This window comes from Daucus carota, chromosome 5 (genome assembly GCF_001625215.2).
Source record: "Daucus carota subsp. sativus chromosome 5, DH1 v3.0, whole genome shotgun sequence".
NCBI classification, from domain to species: domain Eukaryota; kingdom Viridiplantae; phylum Streptophyta; class Magnoliopsida; order Apiales; family Apiaceae; genus Daucus; species Daucus carota.
In genome coordinates, this window is record NC_030385.2 from 17,574,095 (window position 1) to 17,591,257 (window position 17,163).

The following is a 17,163-nucleotide window of genomic DNA, read 5'->3' on the forward strand; positions in this document are numbered from 1 at the left end:
GTATAAATTGTAGTCGTACAAAATTTTGGTTTGGTACTCTCCTCTAAAACTAAAAGTTTACAAGTAGATATCTATTAAACAGTTTCATATACTAAAAACACTCTTTATGTATATTAATATCTTTTTAAATATAATTTATAGTTAGTTAAAAAAAAGGTGAAACTACTGTTAATAACATATATTAATATTAAAAATTACTTATAGATAAACGTATAACTAATTATAAATATACAATTTTGAATATCTTTTGTCTAAAATACATATAAATAATTAAAGACGCTACTTTTTAATTATAACGTATTCTACTCGAAATTTAACACTTACGTATTCTATTTCATTACAAACATGAGCCATTACGTAACATATGAAGATATATGAAATATGAAAATTTTGATTTAAATTGAATAATAAACCGTCACATATTAATATAGAAAAATATTTATAGATAGATAATAAATTGTGAAAGCTAAATTTTCGTTAGAAGATATAACGAGTTGGTTAATATAATTTAACTAAAATCTTATTCATTAATACTAAAATACTAATAAAATGGTCTTAAGAATTAAATTATAATAAATAAATTACGAATCATATACCCGCCCGTGCTTTGCACGGGGTTAAAGGCTAGTACATATTTAAATGCAAACTCTGTTTGAGATAAATTTATGTACTCTACATTTCAATAACTTTTCATATACAATATGTTTTTCATATACGATATGTTTCTTTTTTATTAGCTTTATGATAGGGTTAAAAATGGGGTGGGGAAAATGGGGAACCCGCCCTAACCCGTCCCGAATGGGGCAGATCCACCCCGCTAATATGGGGAATAGGGCAGTGATGGGGAATGATTTTCTGCCCCGCCAAAATATGGGGCAAGTATGGTATTTGTTGAATCCCGGCGGAGATTCCCTGCCCCGCCCCGCATATATTTAATATAAATAATTAATTATATTTAATATAATATATTTATTATATTGAATATAATATATTTATTATTTTGAATATTATTATTTTTAATACACAAAACTATAATTTTACAATGTATAACATGTCTCTTTGATTTCTATTATAATTAAGTGGAAATTATGTGGGGCGGGGCTGGGAAATGAAGTCCCCGCCCCGGAACCGCCCCATTTTTAACCCTACTTTATGATGTACTTGCTGGTGATTCAACCAAAGCTTTTAATTTTGTTCTATCTGACCATGATATGAAACGGATTGTTGGTCATACCGCAACAAAGATGATTAATCCAAAAAATATAAACACCGGTTTTGCAGAATTTTGTATTTTGTACTATTATTTTAGTTAATGCTTATTAATTTATTTAATGCACAGCATATGTAAACTAACAATTTCTAAATATTTTTCATGTCAACTTACAAGGACCCAAATATTGGATATCCGACCAAGTTCAAGAAAATAGTTGTTCAAGATGGTTATATTTGTAAAGGAGCTAGGCTACTAAAATATCAGCATGACGGGAATTCCAGTAGGTTTTACGAAATTTTCATAATAATTTTGAACTTTCTTTTGTATCAGATTCGCATCTTCCTTATCTCGAACCTCTTACTGTATAAGATTTACAGAAATATATTTAGCAGCCAACAAGTGACAGCCATATAAAACATGAGATACAACAAAAATAGTTTTGTTAATTAAAAACAAAAACCCAAAATAAACCTTTTTATTACAATTTTACTTCCCAAATATAAATTTAAACAATGTTATTTCTACATATTCGAAGCCACGCAGACTTCTTTAACAAAGTATTAGTGAGAACCAAATTTTAGAAACTAAAACAGAACGTGTCTAACAAATCCTGGAAAAACTTCTCCATCATTTTTAGATTAAAATCTAGAAGTTCTACTTTCCTGCACAAAATTTAAAAATTATAACTTCATAAACCACAATAAGTTACTCTCTCCATCCCATTTTAGTTGTCACCTTTGGATTTGTGCCGGTCAAATTGACCAAAATTTGATTAAAATCTATTAATATTTTATCAAGTGAAAAAATAAAAAAAATATGTCACCGGAAATAACTTTTAATCTACTTTAAGATGTAAATTTCAGTTTTATAAAATAATGAAAGAGTGACTTGTAATCTTTGGCCAAAAAGTAGTCAATTTGACCAACAAAAATAGAAATGTGACAACTAAAATGGGACGGAGGGAGTATCTGATAGATTCCCATTTCTCTCATCTTTAAGATGAGATTTACTTATAAACTCTTATCTTTAGACCTATTTAATCACACAATATGTCTGGTCATTGATTTTTAGTGCAACTCCTGTATCAATTTTCTACATCATTACATCTCCACGAGTAATTGTGAAAGAAAAAGTACAAATTTAAAATTTTGGAACTGCAAAATGTCTTTACAACAATAATTGAAAAAACAAAGAAAGAAAGAACTGTCCTGTGTTGTTGCAAATAGAGGCATGATGATATCATGAACCACCATGGCGAAAAACAAGTACTGACCGATAAAGAGCAGCAACATGCAGGAAGCAGATAAGAGCAATAATAAAATCATCCAAGAGACCAATTACTCCCAGCACACCTGCACCAGAAAATAGATGTTAATCAATCTATTTAGAGAACTCAACATCTTCAGCAAACTTGGTTGCACTTAATGAGCAATCTTTAGACAGAAACCACAACATACCTTCTGGAATGATGTCTATGGGGCTTACAATGTAGATGGCACTGATTATCATCTGCATAGAAGACCGAACTTGTATGTGAAAAAAAAATGAGATAACAATTTTTCTAGTCACTATGAAAAAGGTAATCAATGATCAGGCAAGAAGTAGCAATCCCATTTCAAGGGTGTACATATGATATACCAGAAAAAATAAGGTTATTCATTATGATCCACAGAAGATCAAATAATATCTACAAGTCCAACCACTTCTCTTGTTAATCTTTGAATCATTTAGTACCCGATCATATTCAAAGTCATTGCATCTATAGAGAGTACCATACATGTATCAGTGAATAGTACCTTTAAAACCAGAAATATGAGCAAAATCTATTTACTTCAAAAAAATATACAATCACATAGACATACAAATAATGTCTAGTCTGCAAAAGTTTCAAATTACAAGGGATTCAGTTTGGTTCAACGATATAGTAATCTCAAGACCAAGGAGTCATTACTTTAATTTATATACAAAATCGAAACATTGTCACTTAGTTACTGTTATAACAAAACTGTAATGTCACACATAATTTGTCCACACATGGAGCTCCTTCCTTACGAGACAGGGATACCTTGTAATCTGACAAGTTTCAAAGTCTTCTGACTTCTTCCTCTCATGCTATTATCCCATTTTAGCTCGATAACTATAACATGGCTAAACTTCAGCTCCTCAACATAGTAAATTTCTCTCTAACCATCTTAAATGAATTTCCTAATTTTTCCGCTAAACTAGATTATGCTGCTTTCAGGTCAAATTCATTACCTTCTCCGCACTATAGGTTTTCATAAATGTTCATTCCTGAATTAGTTACCCAGCTGATCTTAAAATAGGGAACCATTTAAGCAACACTAGCCTTTTGTTGTTAAAAACAATTGTAGTAACATTTAATGAAATCGCAACATAAAAAAAGTATGGGACCGTTTGGCTCAGCTTAAAAAACTTACTTATTTTTTATAAGTAAGAAGTTACTTACAAGCAAAAAGAAAAGTTGGAGGTACAAAATCAACTGCTTAATTTTCTCAATTAAGTTAACATGTAATAGTTTCTAATGGGATCAAATAAGTAACTACATTAAAACACCCAGTTATACGTTTCAGTGACACATGCAAAATGTTTGTATATTTTCTTAATCAACTTAACTGCCAAATAGACCCGTGCTCTGATTACAAGTGGTAGAGATCTTTGAGGGTCCATCATTTCTCGCAACAATCTCCTGAGGAGAAAAGGAAGATCTTGCAATCTCTGCCAAGGAAATAAATATTCAGATATATAAACATAGGAAACAAATAGTTAGATATATAAACATAGTCTTGATACCAATAACATAACAAGGAAATAGTAGTAATTATTAACTGTTCTATATGTTTAAAAAGAATGCTTTACAGTGACTTACAAACTAACAAATACACGAAGAAGAAGAGTTAAGTGTTAAATTATCTATCGGGCGAAATAAATTTTAGTATGAACCTTTTGGTAGACAATACAGCTGGGATCTCATATTACTTCATACAGACTCATATTCTACAAAGGCACAGAAGACCAAGACTATTTGTACCAAATTTACTAGCAATGATCTAATAAGGATATAACATAATACCATTACCAACTACTTATTGGATTCCTCTACAGCTCTACAAAGATTCGTAATCAACTAACTCAATTGTGTACAATTGCCGCTAATGCCCCACTAGGTCTATACCCAAAACTACAGAAAGAAAATATCACTTGAGAAAGCACACAGATAAGTGTAAGACAATATGTTATAATGTGAAAAGCACATTGGATCTTGCGAACAAGATTTAAAATATGTCTAATTATCATCCAAACCAAATATTAGACAAGAAAATAAAACTTAATTGAGGGACTGGATGACTGGGGGTGGCTAGAAATTACTAAACCAAATTTGTACCACAGTTTTTTATGACCAATAAACTAAAAAACACACATTTTAAAATATGAAATTAATTCAGCGACCCATCGTTATACATGAATATACCTGAATGAGGCCATCTGACCGTTGGCCAAACATACGGTTGTATGTCTGAACCTTCCCTAGGATTTCAGAAACCTCGGGATCATGAAGCTGCTGCAATGAAGACTCAGTAGGAACTATCAAAGTGATTTGACGACGACATAAAGGACAGAGGCAAGGCTGAAGTGTAGGTCCATGACTCCAAACTTGTAATATGCAATTACCTAGGTAAGTACAAAAACTGTAAGCAGTTAGCGCCTCCATGTAATATGATGACAGCTTAAGAAAATCATAATAGTCAGTGCCTCAGTCTAGCATTTTTAGCAATATATTGGGTATCCACAGATAAGTTCTTAAGAATATTATCAAGGATGTAAAAGAAATCCAGCTTTTTTATATATATGAGAGGAAGAGAAACTAAAGATAGATGACAACTACTTTCTAACCCTTCTGCATGTTATAAGAACTAATGCAACTACAAGCTCTCATTAAGGACATACCTCAAAAAACTGCGAAGCAGTCGCGATACGAATACAAATGATTATATGCTATCAATAATATTAACAAAACAAAATATATATAGATTTTGCCATCTTATTTGGGGATGGGGAGTGTGCTATGATCAAGACACTATGATCCAAACATAAGGGTGGAGAGCCGAGAGGTTCCGCCCTCAATGATTACTATGATACATGTTAACCAATGCACCATAAACCATCCAGACCTTAATTTCATTTCATTCTTATAATAACCTACACAACTATGAACCAATATTTTAATTCTCCAAGTCGCAGATATGCCTAAGTTGAGTTTTATTTTTCTTTACGTAGCATTGATTATACGACACGCCTCACTACTAACTTAGTGTTTATCAAAAAGCCTACCCTAGCATAACCGAGGAGACATGTAGACCACCTGAAGACTGATTCTAGGAACAAAACATTTATTACATTAACAATGGCAAATCTTCGAATCCTAATTAAATCAAAGATAATAATGACAGGCAAAAAGTTAGATTCATAATTGATTTCTCATTCCCTTTCAGACACTAATATAAAGCCTACCTAGAACAAATAACTTATGTAGTATACAATCCCCAAATTGCAACTGCATAAATTCACAATTAAACCTAATTTGAAAAACAAATAAGAGTGTCACAATCGAACACAATAACAACAAAATGTAAAACCCTAAAAATGGAGGGGGGGAGAGAGAGAGAGAGAGAGAGAGAGAGAGAGAGATGACCACAAAACCAGTGAGAGCAATTGGCTTGACAGGGAACATCGAAATTGTTATGGCATATAGAACACCAATCGTTGGCCGGAGGTCCGTCCATTAGATTTGGGACACCTCTTCTTCTCTTGATTTTCAATGTTTGTGTGCGAGTAATTAATAAATACTAGTAGTAGTGTTGTGTGTAGAATTTACTTCCTCGTTAAGTCATTGAAATTTGGATGAAAACACGTCTGAGTAGTACCCCGCAGGCGGTGTATGTTTTGTTACAAATGAAGATACTCCACCAACTATTTGGGCACTGCTATTTCCTCCTGCACAATTCTTTTTACCACTTTTCTGTAGTAAGTACGACCGTGATTAGAAATTTATTATTTCTTATTTAATTAATATAATTTTGTTAATATTTTAATATTAATAAATTGTAATTTAATTAAAATATATTAATTGATTAATTACAATATTTTTATATTATACATATGTATTATAAATAATAAATATTTTTATTATCTATTTATAAATGTTTCTAATATTAATATATGATAATGTGTTTTTCTTGATGTTAAATCATACTTATATATTTGGAAAAAAAAAACCAAATCATTTATCATGTATTTGCTCATGTTTGTTAACGTTACATGAAATCATATAAGATATGTAATTCTTAAGTTTCTCTCCAAAGTTATTTGTGAGAGTTTTGTTTCTTCTCTTCTTTCTGGTCGTACAGAATTGTGAGAGTTCGATGGCTCGATATCAAAATCTAGATGAACAAATGGCATATTTGAATATCGAAGAAGAGCAGAATGAGGATTTTGTTTTTGATGGAGATGTGGAGGAAGAAGTCAATAAATATGAGTTATGCTTGATTGGGAGGTATCCCACGGAGAAGAATATCAACACTAGGGCCATGAAGACAAAGATGGCAGATATTTGGAAACCGGCGATGGGAATGACTATTAAAGAAATTGATCCAAGCATCTTTTTACTACAATTTTACTACAAGGAAGACATGTTGTGGGTGTTGAATGGAGGGCCTTGGTCATTCGATAATGCAATGTTGCTGCTTGAGAGGATTCCATCGGGTGAGGAACCATTAAAAGTTCCATTGTGGTTCATGAACATATGGGTACAGATTCATAACCTTCCATCCGGGTTTATGTCGGAGGCAGTGGGCAAGCAACTGGGGGATTTTTTTGGAGAGTTTCTTATGTATGATGCTAAGAACAATACAAGCATATGGAGGGAGTTCATGCGCATTCAAATAAGGATTGACGTCCGGAGGCCATTCAAGAGGAGAAAGAAAATTAAAAGAAAAGATGGTTCGGACTTTACAGTTACTTGCAAATATGAAAGACTTGGAGACTTCTGCTTTGTGTGCGGACTTGTAACACATACTGAGAGATTCTGTAGGAGATTCATGGACAAAAGAGGTGATGAAGTGGCTAAAGAGTGGGGTGTCTGGCTAAGGGCGCCGCCGAGAAGGGTGGCCGGGCAGGGGAGGAGCAAGTGGCTGAGGGAGGAGGGAGATAAGGATTGGGAGGCGAAAATGGGGGGGGGGGATAATAACGGCCCAGGTTTCACGGGCGAGAATTCAGGAGTACAAAATAAAGATATAACTGTAAGTCGAGTTTCAAGGGATTCTGGTCCAATTATGGTTAGCAATCCTGTGTTTGCGGAAAATCAGCTATCACCATCTGTAGTAGCGGGAGCTATCCAAATTTCAAATAATTATATTGGGCCTGATGTGGAGGAAAGTAGTGGGCTGAATATAGAAGATAGGAAGAGAAGGAGAAGTGGGCCTGCATCAAACACTGTAATGGATATTAATGATAGTTCGAAAATCATTAAGGGTACACATACGGAAGCTGTTCTTTCTGAAATGGATTGTTCAGCATCCTCTCATCATGTTTTGGCTAAGCTTGCTAAGCAAGCTAGCCAGTCGCAATGATTCTGTTAAGCTGGAACTGCCGGGGGATGGGGAACCTCTGCGCAGTTCGGATTCTAGGGGACTTGATTAAGTCCCATAAACCCTCTTTGTTATTTTTGTCAGAAACTTTAGTAACAGGTGATAGTATAGCAGAATTATGCTCGAAGTTTGGCTTTGCAGATTACTTTGCTGTGGATAGAGTTGGCCAAGGAGGTGGCTTGGCAGTTTTCTGGAGGAATAATTTTAGCTGTAAGATAGTGAATTCTTCCTCTAATCACATTGATGTTCATGTAATGGAAAGGAATCTCCCTGCTTCGAGATTAACTTGCTTCTACGGATTTCCAGAAAGAGCTCGTCGACAAGAATCTTGGGACTTTTTAAGGAACTTAGCAGGGCAGGATCAAATCCCCTGGTGCATATTCGGAGACTTTAATGACATGTTGTATGTCACTGATAAAAAGGGGATTCATCCTCATCCTCAAGCTCTCTTTGATGGATTCCGATCGGCTATTGAAGATTGTTCTCTTTCTAAAATTGATCTAACTGGAGGTGAGTTTACTTGGGAGAAGAGCAAAGGCACCCCGAATTGGGTGCGGGAGAGGCTTGATAGAGCTTTTGCAACGGACACATGGTGGCATAAATTTCCCCTGTGTAGTCTCTCTGTAATACACATAACTCGCTCTGATCATGATCCTATAAAACTAGACCTTGCAGCTTTCTCTTTTTCTAGGAAACAGTTCAGATTTCGTTTTGAGAATACGTCGTTAAAGGAGCAAACTTTTCATGAAGAGGTGTCGACGTTCTGGAAAGATTTACCTCCAACTCATCTGCTTCCAAAGCTTATTTCGGTTTCTTCCTTTATGGCTAAATGGGGAAGAAATTTTTTTCATAAATTTAGAGAGAAAGTCAAAAAACAGAAAGAAGTACTGAATGAGCTTGTTAATAGAGAAGATGAAGATGGTGTCAAAAAGTATTTCGAGGAAAGGGATCGGTTGAATGATTTACTGCTTCATGAAGAACAATATTGGAAGCAAAGAGCAAAGGCTTTTTGGCTTACGGAAGGAGACACTAACTCAAAAATTTTTCATGCCCAGGCATCATCGAGGAAGAAACTCAATCATATTAGTCATTTGAAAAATGATGCGGGGGACTTGATTGATAACCACGATGCGATGTGTGAGTTGACGAAGGAATACTATAAAGGTGTTTTTAACAGCCCAAGGCCAGGAATTCACCATGAAAACAACTCTGAGACGGGTGTGCTCACGGATACTCAGAATGCTAAACTGATTGCAGACTTGACATTTGCAGAATTTGATGTGGCTGTTAGGCAGATGCATCCTGATAAGGCGTCAGGCCCGGACGGATTTAGTCCGGCTTTCTTCCAACATTTTTGGCAGCTCCTGGGGTTAGAGGTATTCAACTGTTGTAAAAAGTGGCTGGATGATGTTTCTTTCCCTGCTGAGTTGAATAATACGAATCTGGTTCTTATACCAAAGAAAGAAAATGTGGAGAATTTAGCAGATTTGCGACCTATAGCTCTATGTAATGTCCTCTATAAAATTCTTGCAAAAGTTCTCGCAAAAAGGTTGAAGATGATTCTTCCTGACAAAATCTCGGAAAATCAGTCTGCATTCGTTCCAGGCCGGAGCATAACTGATAATGTCCTTATTGCCTTTGAGATCATTCATCACATGAAACTGAAAAAGTCTGGAAACGATGGTGAGGTGGCCTTAAAGCTAGACATAAGTAAGGCTTATGATCGTGTTGATTGGTCTTTCTTGAGACACAGAATGGAAGTAATGGGGTTTTCTGATAAGTGGATTCGCTGGATGTTACTTTGTGTGACTACAGTGCAATATAATGTGTGCTTCAACGGTTCATTAGTAGGCCCTATAACTCCTAGCAGAGGTTTACGGCAAGGAGATCCATTATCTCCTTACCTTTTTCTCCTATGCGTCGAGGGGCTATCTCATAATATTAACGAAGCTGCAGTAGCAGGGCATGTACATGGATGCAAAATCAGTCCACTAGCACCGGCTGTAACTCACCTTCTGTTCGCGGATGACAACTTCATGTTCTTCAAAGCCTCGAAGGAGGAAACTGACACTGTTAAAAGGCTGTTAAATTCTTATGAGTATTATTCAGGACAAGCGATCAATTATCAAAAGTTAGGGATTTTTTTCAGTGCGAATGTCAGGCGTGACAAACAAAAGGAGATAACGGATATTCTGGGGGTTTCGAATACGTTGGGAGATAGCAAATATCTGGGGCTACCTTCGTTGGTGGGGAGATCAAAGAAACGGGTCTTCAGTTTCCTAAAAGAAAGAGTGTGGAAGAGAATTCAAGGATGGAGTAATAAAACTTTGTCACGAGCAGGTAAAACAATCATGATCAAGAATGTTGCTCAGTCAATACCTTCTTACTGCATGTCTTGTTTTTTAATCCCGAAATCCTTAAGTCAAGAAATTGAAAGAATGATGAACGGGTACTGGTGGCAGTCTAGTAACAGCAACAATAAAGGAGTTCGATGGCTTGCTTGGGAGAGGATGTGCATGGCAAAAAGTAAAGGAGGGATGGGTTTCAAGAGCCTCACTGGCTTTACTAGGGAAACATGTTTGGAATTTTATGTCAAATCCTAATGCTCTGGTCACTAGAATCTACAAAGCTAAATATTTTCATGATGGCCACTTACTGAAAGCGAAAAAAGGTTCTAACTCAAGCTTTATCTGGACCGGTTTGTGGAAAGCTAAAGAAGAGTTATGTAAAGGTTTCAAGTGGGTTTTAGGAGATGGAACTGACATCAATATTTTCAGTGATCAATGGCTACGGGGAAAAAGAGATTTTTGTGTGGAGAATCATCATGTTAATAGCGTCAGAACTGATAAAGTTAGTGCATATTTCCGTTCTAATACTAAAGAGTGGGACGAGCATAAGATACGCCAAACTTTTCACGATGACGACGTCAAGTGTATTCTGCAAACTCGAATTCCTCAAAACCAAGTCAAAGACAGAGTTGCATGGATGGCTACTGCTGATGGCAAGTACTCTGTTAAATCTGGATATCACTTTTGGTACGACCGTAATGGAGACATGACCGCTGTAGTTGAATCGAGGGGATGGAATAGGCTCTGGAATCTTGATTTGCCTCATAAAATCAAAATTTTCATGTGGAGGTTCTGTAGGAATAACTTACCTATCAGGTATCTTTTAAGAAATAAAGGAGTATTATGTCCGATTACATGTCCTGTGTGTGAAGCTGATGTGGAGCATTTATTACATGTATTCTTTGACTGTCATTATGCTAAGAAATGCTGGGAAGAAGCTGGCTTTGTTTATGATATGAGAGCAGTGGAGGATGCACCCCAATGGCTTCTGGACAAACTAAGCAATGGCACAACAGAAACTATGACTACTATTGCTAAGGTTCTATGGGGTATCTGGTTTGGTCGAAATAAATAAGTGTGGGAGTTTAAGTTGATTGCCCCAGACACTATACATTTGCTCAGCTCTCGTCAAATAACCGAATGGCAGGACGCGCAAAGGAAGAAACAAGCTTATGACCGAGGGCCTGGAAACACAACAACGCAAGTGGAGGTCAAATGGGAAAAACCAGATGCAGGGTGGACTAAACTCAATGTGGATGCTTCACTGTATGAAGGCGCTACATCGTTCTCAGTTGGAATGGTCCTCAGGGATAGTGCAGGTGCGTTTATTACGGGCAAAAATATGAAGATAAGTGGAGTAGTGACAGCCCTTGAGGCTGAAGCTATAGGGGTTCATGAGGCGTTGATTTGGATGGAAGAAAGATCAACTCAGCAGCAGGTGGTGATTGAAACTGATTCTCTCCAGGTGGCTAATGCATTAAACAAGAATTCAAAGTACTTTTCAGAAGTAGGTAATACGTTGGATTTGTGTCGTGCTAAAATGAGAAATAGAAATAGCCTGGTCATCAGTCATGTTAAGAGGCAAGCAAATAGGGTAGCTCATGTTATGGCTAGAATTCCCTGTTTGTTGGATAGCTTCAATTTGTTTTCTGCTCCTCAACAATATGTGTTGGAGACTTTGCTTTCTGATTCTAGTTAATAAAATCTTTCCTTTCAAAAAAAACGTTACATGATAGTTGTTCTTTTTTTCTTGAATTGGAACACGCCAGAGGTAAAGAATATACATCCTAGAGGTGAAAAAAGAAGTTATATGATAGTTCGTGTTTGTTTTCGAGTAAAACAATTATAATTAAGAAGTGATATTTCGAATTTTTTTTCTCATTCTTTATATAAGTATTTATATTTTTTAAAAAAATAACTCGTGTGAAGTACGAGTCTATATATAATTCAAATTGTTATATTTATAATTTAATTTTTAACTTTATTATATTTTTTATATGAAAAATAATATATTGAGATCTGATTAAATATATTGACAAATTGATTATGCTTGGTTATAGATATAGTTTTTAAAGTATTTATTTAGATATTGTAAAGGATAGTAGAAATAAGTATTTTTTAAAATTAATATAAGTCACTGATAGTAATTTTAGTTTTAATTTTTTAACAAATTATAAATTATATTTTTTTACTTTTTGTTTCTTCTTTTATAAAAAATATAATTTATCTTGTATCAGTTACATGATGACTTAAAAACAATAATGATGGAGTTTTTATCTTATTGTACTCTACCGGTATTTTTAGTCTTTAAATTTTTTTAATGATGTAAGATTAAGAAACCTCCACGCGTTGTAAACTTGTAGTTATAAAAAAAGATATTCTTAATGTTGGATTTTTCTTTTCTTTTTTTAATCAGGATAATTTAGGGATGAGAAAAAAAACATAACCAAGATTTTGTATAACAAATATTCATCCGTGCTTATTATACTATAGTATATATTATTAATATTTTGTGCATGGTAAGTACTAAATAGGCCTGACATGATCATGTCGTGTCGTGTACTTTCGTGTTTCGTGCATTTGAAAGAAAAATCTATACCAGATTCGTTTAGGATTCATGTACTGAATCTCAAATCCATATGTGTTTCGATACGTGTCGCTTTTCGTGTACATTTAATATAAATATAATAATAAAATTTAATGAAAATATATTTAAAAATGCGAAGAAAGCCGGCCTTATATTTTTTATGTATTATTTTATGAAATATATATTAAATCTTTATATTTACATATAATTGTGCACAAATTTGTACATGTATATATATTATATACTATCTTAGAACCCGTGCAATGCACGGGCGGTTATAATATATGATATTATATTGTATATATTTTAAATTTAACTAATATTATTGTGAAAATTAAATTATGATAGAATTTTGTGGTTATATAAATTTTTTAGTTAACAGACGAATAATTTTTAATAGTTAAGTCCGTCGATAATTCAAAATTAGTTCGAACATATATATTTTAATAAGATTGCTAAAATATGGTTTTTATATGTTATAATTTAAAAAGACCTATAAACCCATATATAAAATAACTAATAAACCTTCTAATATTTCGTTATAAAAAATATAGTATACAACATATTATAAGTTAAAGAGACGCGTAAACCCAAATACCGACTCATAATATTAACCTAATTTTTAATGTTTTTGTTTAATAAATAATAAAAATATATATTATATGTCACATTCTCATCCCATATAAATGCTTATATAATACTTTTGAATTTATTATTATAGTTTCTGGTATTTTTCGTTTTGACAAAAATATTTTGTTTTAAAATTTATAAGAAATTTGTGAATAGTAAAGTGACCCTATAAAGGAGAAACGACATGAAAGGGTAAAAATATAAGTCCTAGAAATTTTTTTAGACATTTTATTAATTACCAGAGCGGAGAAATAGTGAACGCACGGTCAGAATTATAAGATTTTGCTCCTAACCGTGATTATAAAATCCAGTTAGTAAAAAATAAGTGAAAATAGAATAAACACAAAATGAGCTAAGAATTTTCCAAGAGTATCTAAATAAATTGAATAACTAATTTATGAATTTTGGGAAATTTTACCAAGTTCAAGGAAGTTAAAATGAAAAGGAATAAAAGAGTCGGATACCCGAAATTTCCGGACTGCAAAATGATCTTTAAACTAAACTAGCGAAATTTCAGAAGGAATACTGAAGAAAAGGTTAGCACGTTTATGATCTTTGGAGTCTCTAGAACATTCCTATATTGAGTTTGAACAAAAATCTCGAGATTAAGAGTGGACAGGGATTAGTGGAAAAATATCAGACCTATACATCCCTAGGAAAAAGTGAAATATTTTCGAACTCCAAATGAGCTCATTTTATAGTCAAAAATTCCCAAATAATATACTAGGAATTATTATATCATTGGAATTTGTAAACGAGATTAAGAACAGTGAGATTTAATTTACGATTTCAAGAAAAGTGATTAGCTTAAAATGAATAAGCCTTAAATGGATCCCGGAAGTCTATCGACATACCGTTCGCAAGCTAAATGGTGCCACGTGTCAAGCAAGCATTTCACCGCCTGAATAACTAGATAAAAATTCAGTTAACATAATAATAATTGGAGAGTTTTGTTATGAAATAATATATGCAGAAAGATTTTTTAGAGAGCTAAACAAGAGATAAAGAAGTAGATATCATTGTGTGCTTCTATATGGTTACACAAATATCCTTTATATAGGATTACAAATGTGAGTTACAAGTAAACCAAAGGACTAGCTAGTGAAAAGCCAAAGGACATCCACATAATTATATTATTTATAACACTCTTCTTTGGATGTCCGTCAAATGAAATAATATCTTGTTATAGCCTTCCTGGAAAAACCCTTTGGGAGAAAAACCAAGTGAAGGAACAAAAACATTAGTTTCATAATGTGCACGTGATGCTGCCTCGTTAAAAACCTTTCCAGGAAAATCCAGTGGGAAAAACCCCGATAAGGGAAAAAGAGTGCAGCGTGCATTTGCTCCCCTTCATGATTATATCAAATAATAACTCTGAGTTGATGAGCTCCTTTATTCTAGAACTTCTCAAATATAATGTTAAAAGTGCCTTCATTGGGTTGTGTAGCTATCATCATAAGCAGTCAGTGGAGCTTTCATATATATAGTTGGTGGAGTTCCCATCATAATCTTGTCATGCTATGTTTTGCCAGCTTTGGTCATCTTAGATTGCCCAAGTCAAAATAGTGTGATAAGAAGTTCCTGCAACAACTCAATTTATACCAAAAGAAAAACTCTAATATAATTTATTCAATATTGATCCACCGTTGAAATGAGGACTTTGCTCCTGCAAAATAAACTTAAAAACCTTATGAGATAGATTTGTGGAGATTAAATAAACTTTCAGGATTCACACGCTTTTAGAGTGAGCAATTACTTAGCAATGAATACTATTCAAAAGAGGAAAACCTGCTTTTAATAAATCTATAATTATGTCAAATCATGTTAAACAAAAAATGTTTTACTTATGTACGGTACTCCAGGACTGAGATTTTTTTTCTTCTTTCAAACGTCCACAAAGTTCACTATACTACATTTATAATCCTTCTGGGATTCACATATAACAAAATACATTCAGGTGTATATTCTTCTTTTAGTAGATATAACACGAAATATTTTATCACAAAAAGTAACATTGATCTAATTTAATTATGAGGTGCAACTCATTTCAATGTCAACTAGAAACACATTCTAGTTTCCATTTGCTCTGGCCAGAGACTTTATGAGTTGTCACCTATATTTTGATATACAATGATAACATGTATTCTGTGTTGGACTGCTGGTCCAAATTCATTTTTCATTTTGAGGAGGATAATGTTCTCGAGAGCTTGTTATACTGCTTCTGACAGTTAAGTTTCTTTCAGGACAATCATGGTCAAGTGGGCATATAAGACTTAAATCAAGTCATCACATATAATGAGATTATTTGGCAATCAAATAATCATATTGATAGAGCATATATTTATATATGCTTTTATATGATTTTATTCCCATAATTGTGGTATTTTGTAAATAATCGGGTAATTACTAATTGATTTTAAGTGTTTAATGGCAGGAAAATAAATATTCCTAAGTTGGATGAAACTAGCTTAGTTGGGCTTGTATTTGATGGAAATTCGGACTTTATGGGCTACCTGCGCAGCAAATCTTGTTTGGGCCATAACTTGAGTTCCGGACGTCAGAATTAGACGATTCAACAGCCCACACGAAGATATCTTAATTGTCTACAAGTTTAAAGTGGTCCAGCTATCTAAAGACAAAAGGATCAGTCCAGAATCAGGCCTGAAAGTCAGCCCACGAATTTTGTCTCAGAATCCAACTTGTTTTAGGAAATCGGATTTGTTTTTCGAGAAAACCATTAAAACCTTATTATTATTATTAGGGTTTTGGATTATTGGGGAGATATATCGAATAGTGTGTATTGAGAGATAGAGGAAAAGAAAGCTTTGTGAGATAACTTGAGCAAAGATTGAAGGGATTCAGTCCAAGTTCGAGAGATTTCGTCAAGTTGTATTTTCTTCACTCTTGTACTCTTTTGACATGATGTCAGTAATATATATATATATTCGTGTTTTCTTTAATTGTTATGGGTAACTAATCCTCTAATCCGAGGATTGGGGAGTATTTGTTGGCTTAATATGTTTGTTTGATCTAAGATTGTGGTTCTCTATGTATGCTAATCTGTCATTGAGCGCTTAACACAGTTATAGGAGTCGCGAACCTGTAATTGTATCTGTAGGATTTATAATGAATCGGGAGAGGATTTATATCTCTTGTACATGATATGACAGACATAACTCGATTAATTAATCGGGAGATTATTAGGCGAGTTGTGAAACAGAAAATCCTTGGTTCGTGATAGTTTATAATTTGGTTTTGATTGATCATGGGAGTGACTTCAAGATTAAATTATAGGTATTATTTTGTATCTTGGGAGAGAACATTATAATCAATAGAAGGATTGTTTTTAGCAGAGTAGAGACTTGCATATCACAATTGATTGACATTCATTGTAGCCAGCAAAGAAACCTGATTCTTGGATTGCTTTTTATCATCGTTAATTCACACTTTTAATTGCTTTATTAGTTTAATTTAGTTGATAGTAAAAACCAATTTATTCTCCAAACTTCTAAATAGAAAGGAATAATATACTTGATTTGATATTGTATTCAGTCTTTCCCTGAGAACGAACTTTATAAAATTCACTGCAACAAATTGGCGCCGCTGCCGGGGAAGGCAGCAATATTAAGTTTAGGTTAATTATTTCTTATTGTTTAGATTTTATTAAATTTGTTTCCAAGATCTATCTCATTGGTGTTTCGTTTCAGGTACACCTGATAT

The 17,163-nt window shown here is 33.8% G+C and overlaps 1 protein-coding gene across 1 annotated transcript; it reads right to left on the bottom strand.

Annotated features, from left to right (window-relative positions):
- Window positions 1–2,248: 2,248 nt before the first annotated feature.
- Window positions 2,249–6,218, bottom strand: LOC108220012 (uncharacterized). The gene is made up of 5 exons (XM_017393644.2): window positions 5,925–6,218; window positions 4,704–4,903; window positions 3,848–3,949; window positions 2,671–2,722; window positions 2,249–2,565 (listed from the first exon to the last, which is right to left on the bottom strand). Exons 1-5 carry the CDS (start codon window positions 6,013–6,015, stop codon window positions 2,453–2,455), a joined length of 558 nt encoding a protein of 185 aa, XP_017249133.1. The 5' UTR covers window positions 6,016–6,218; the 3' UTR covers window positions 2,249–2,452.
- Window positions 6,219–17,163: the final 10,945 nt, after the last annotated feature.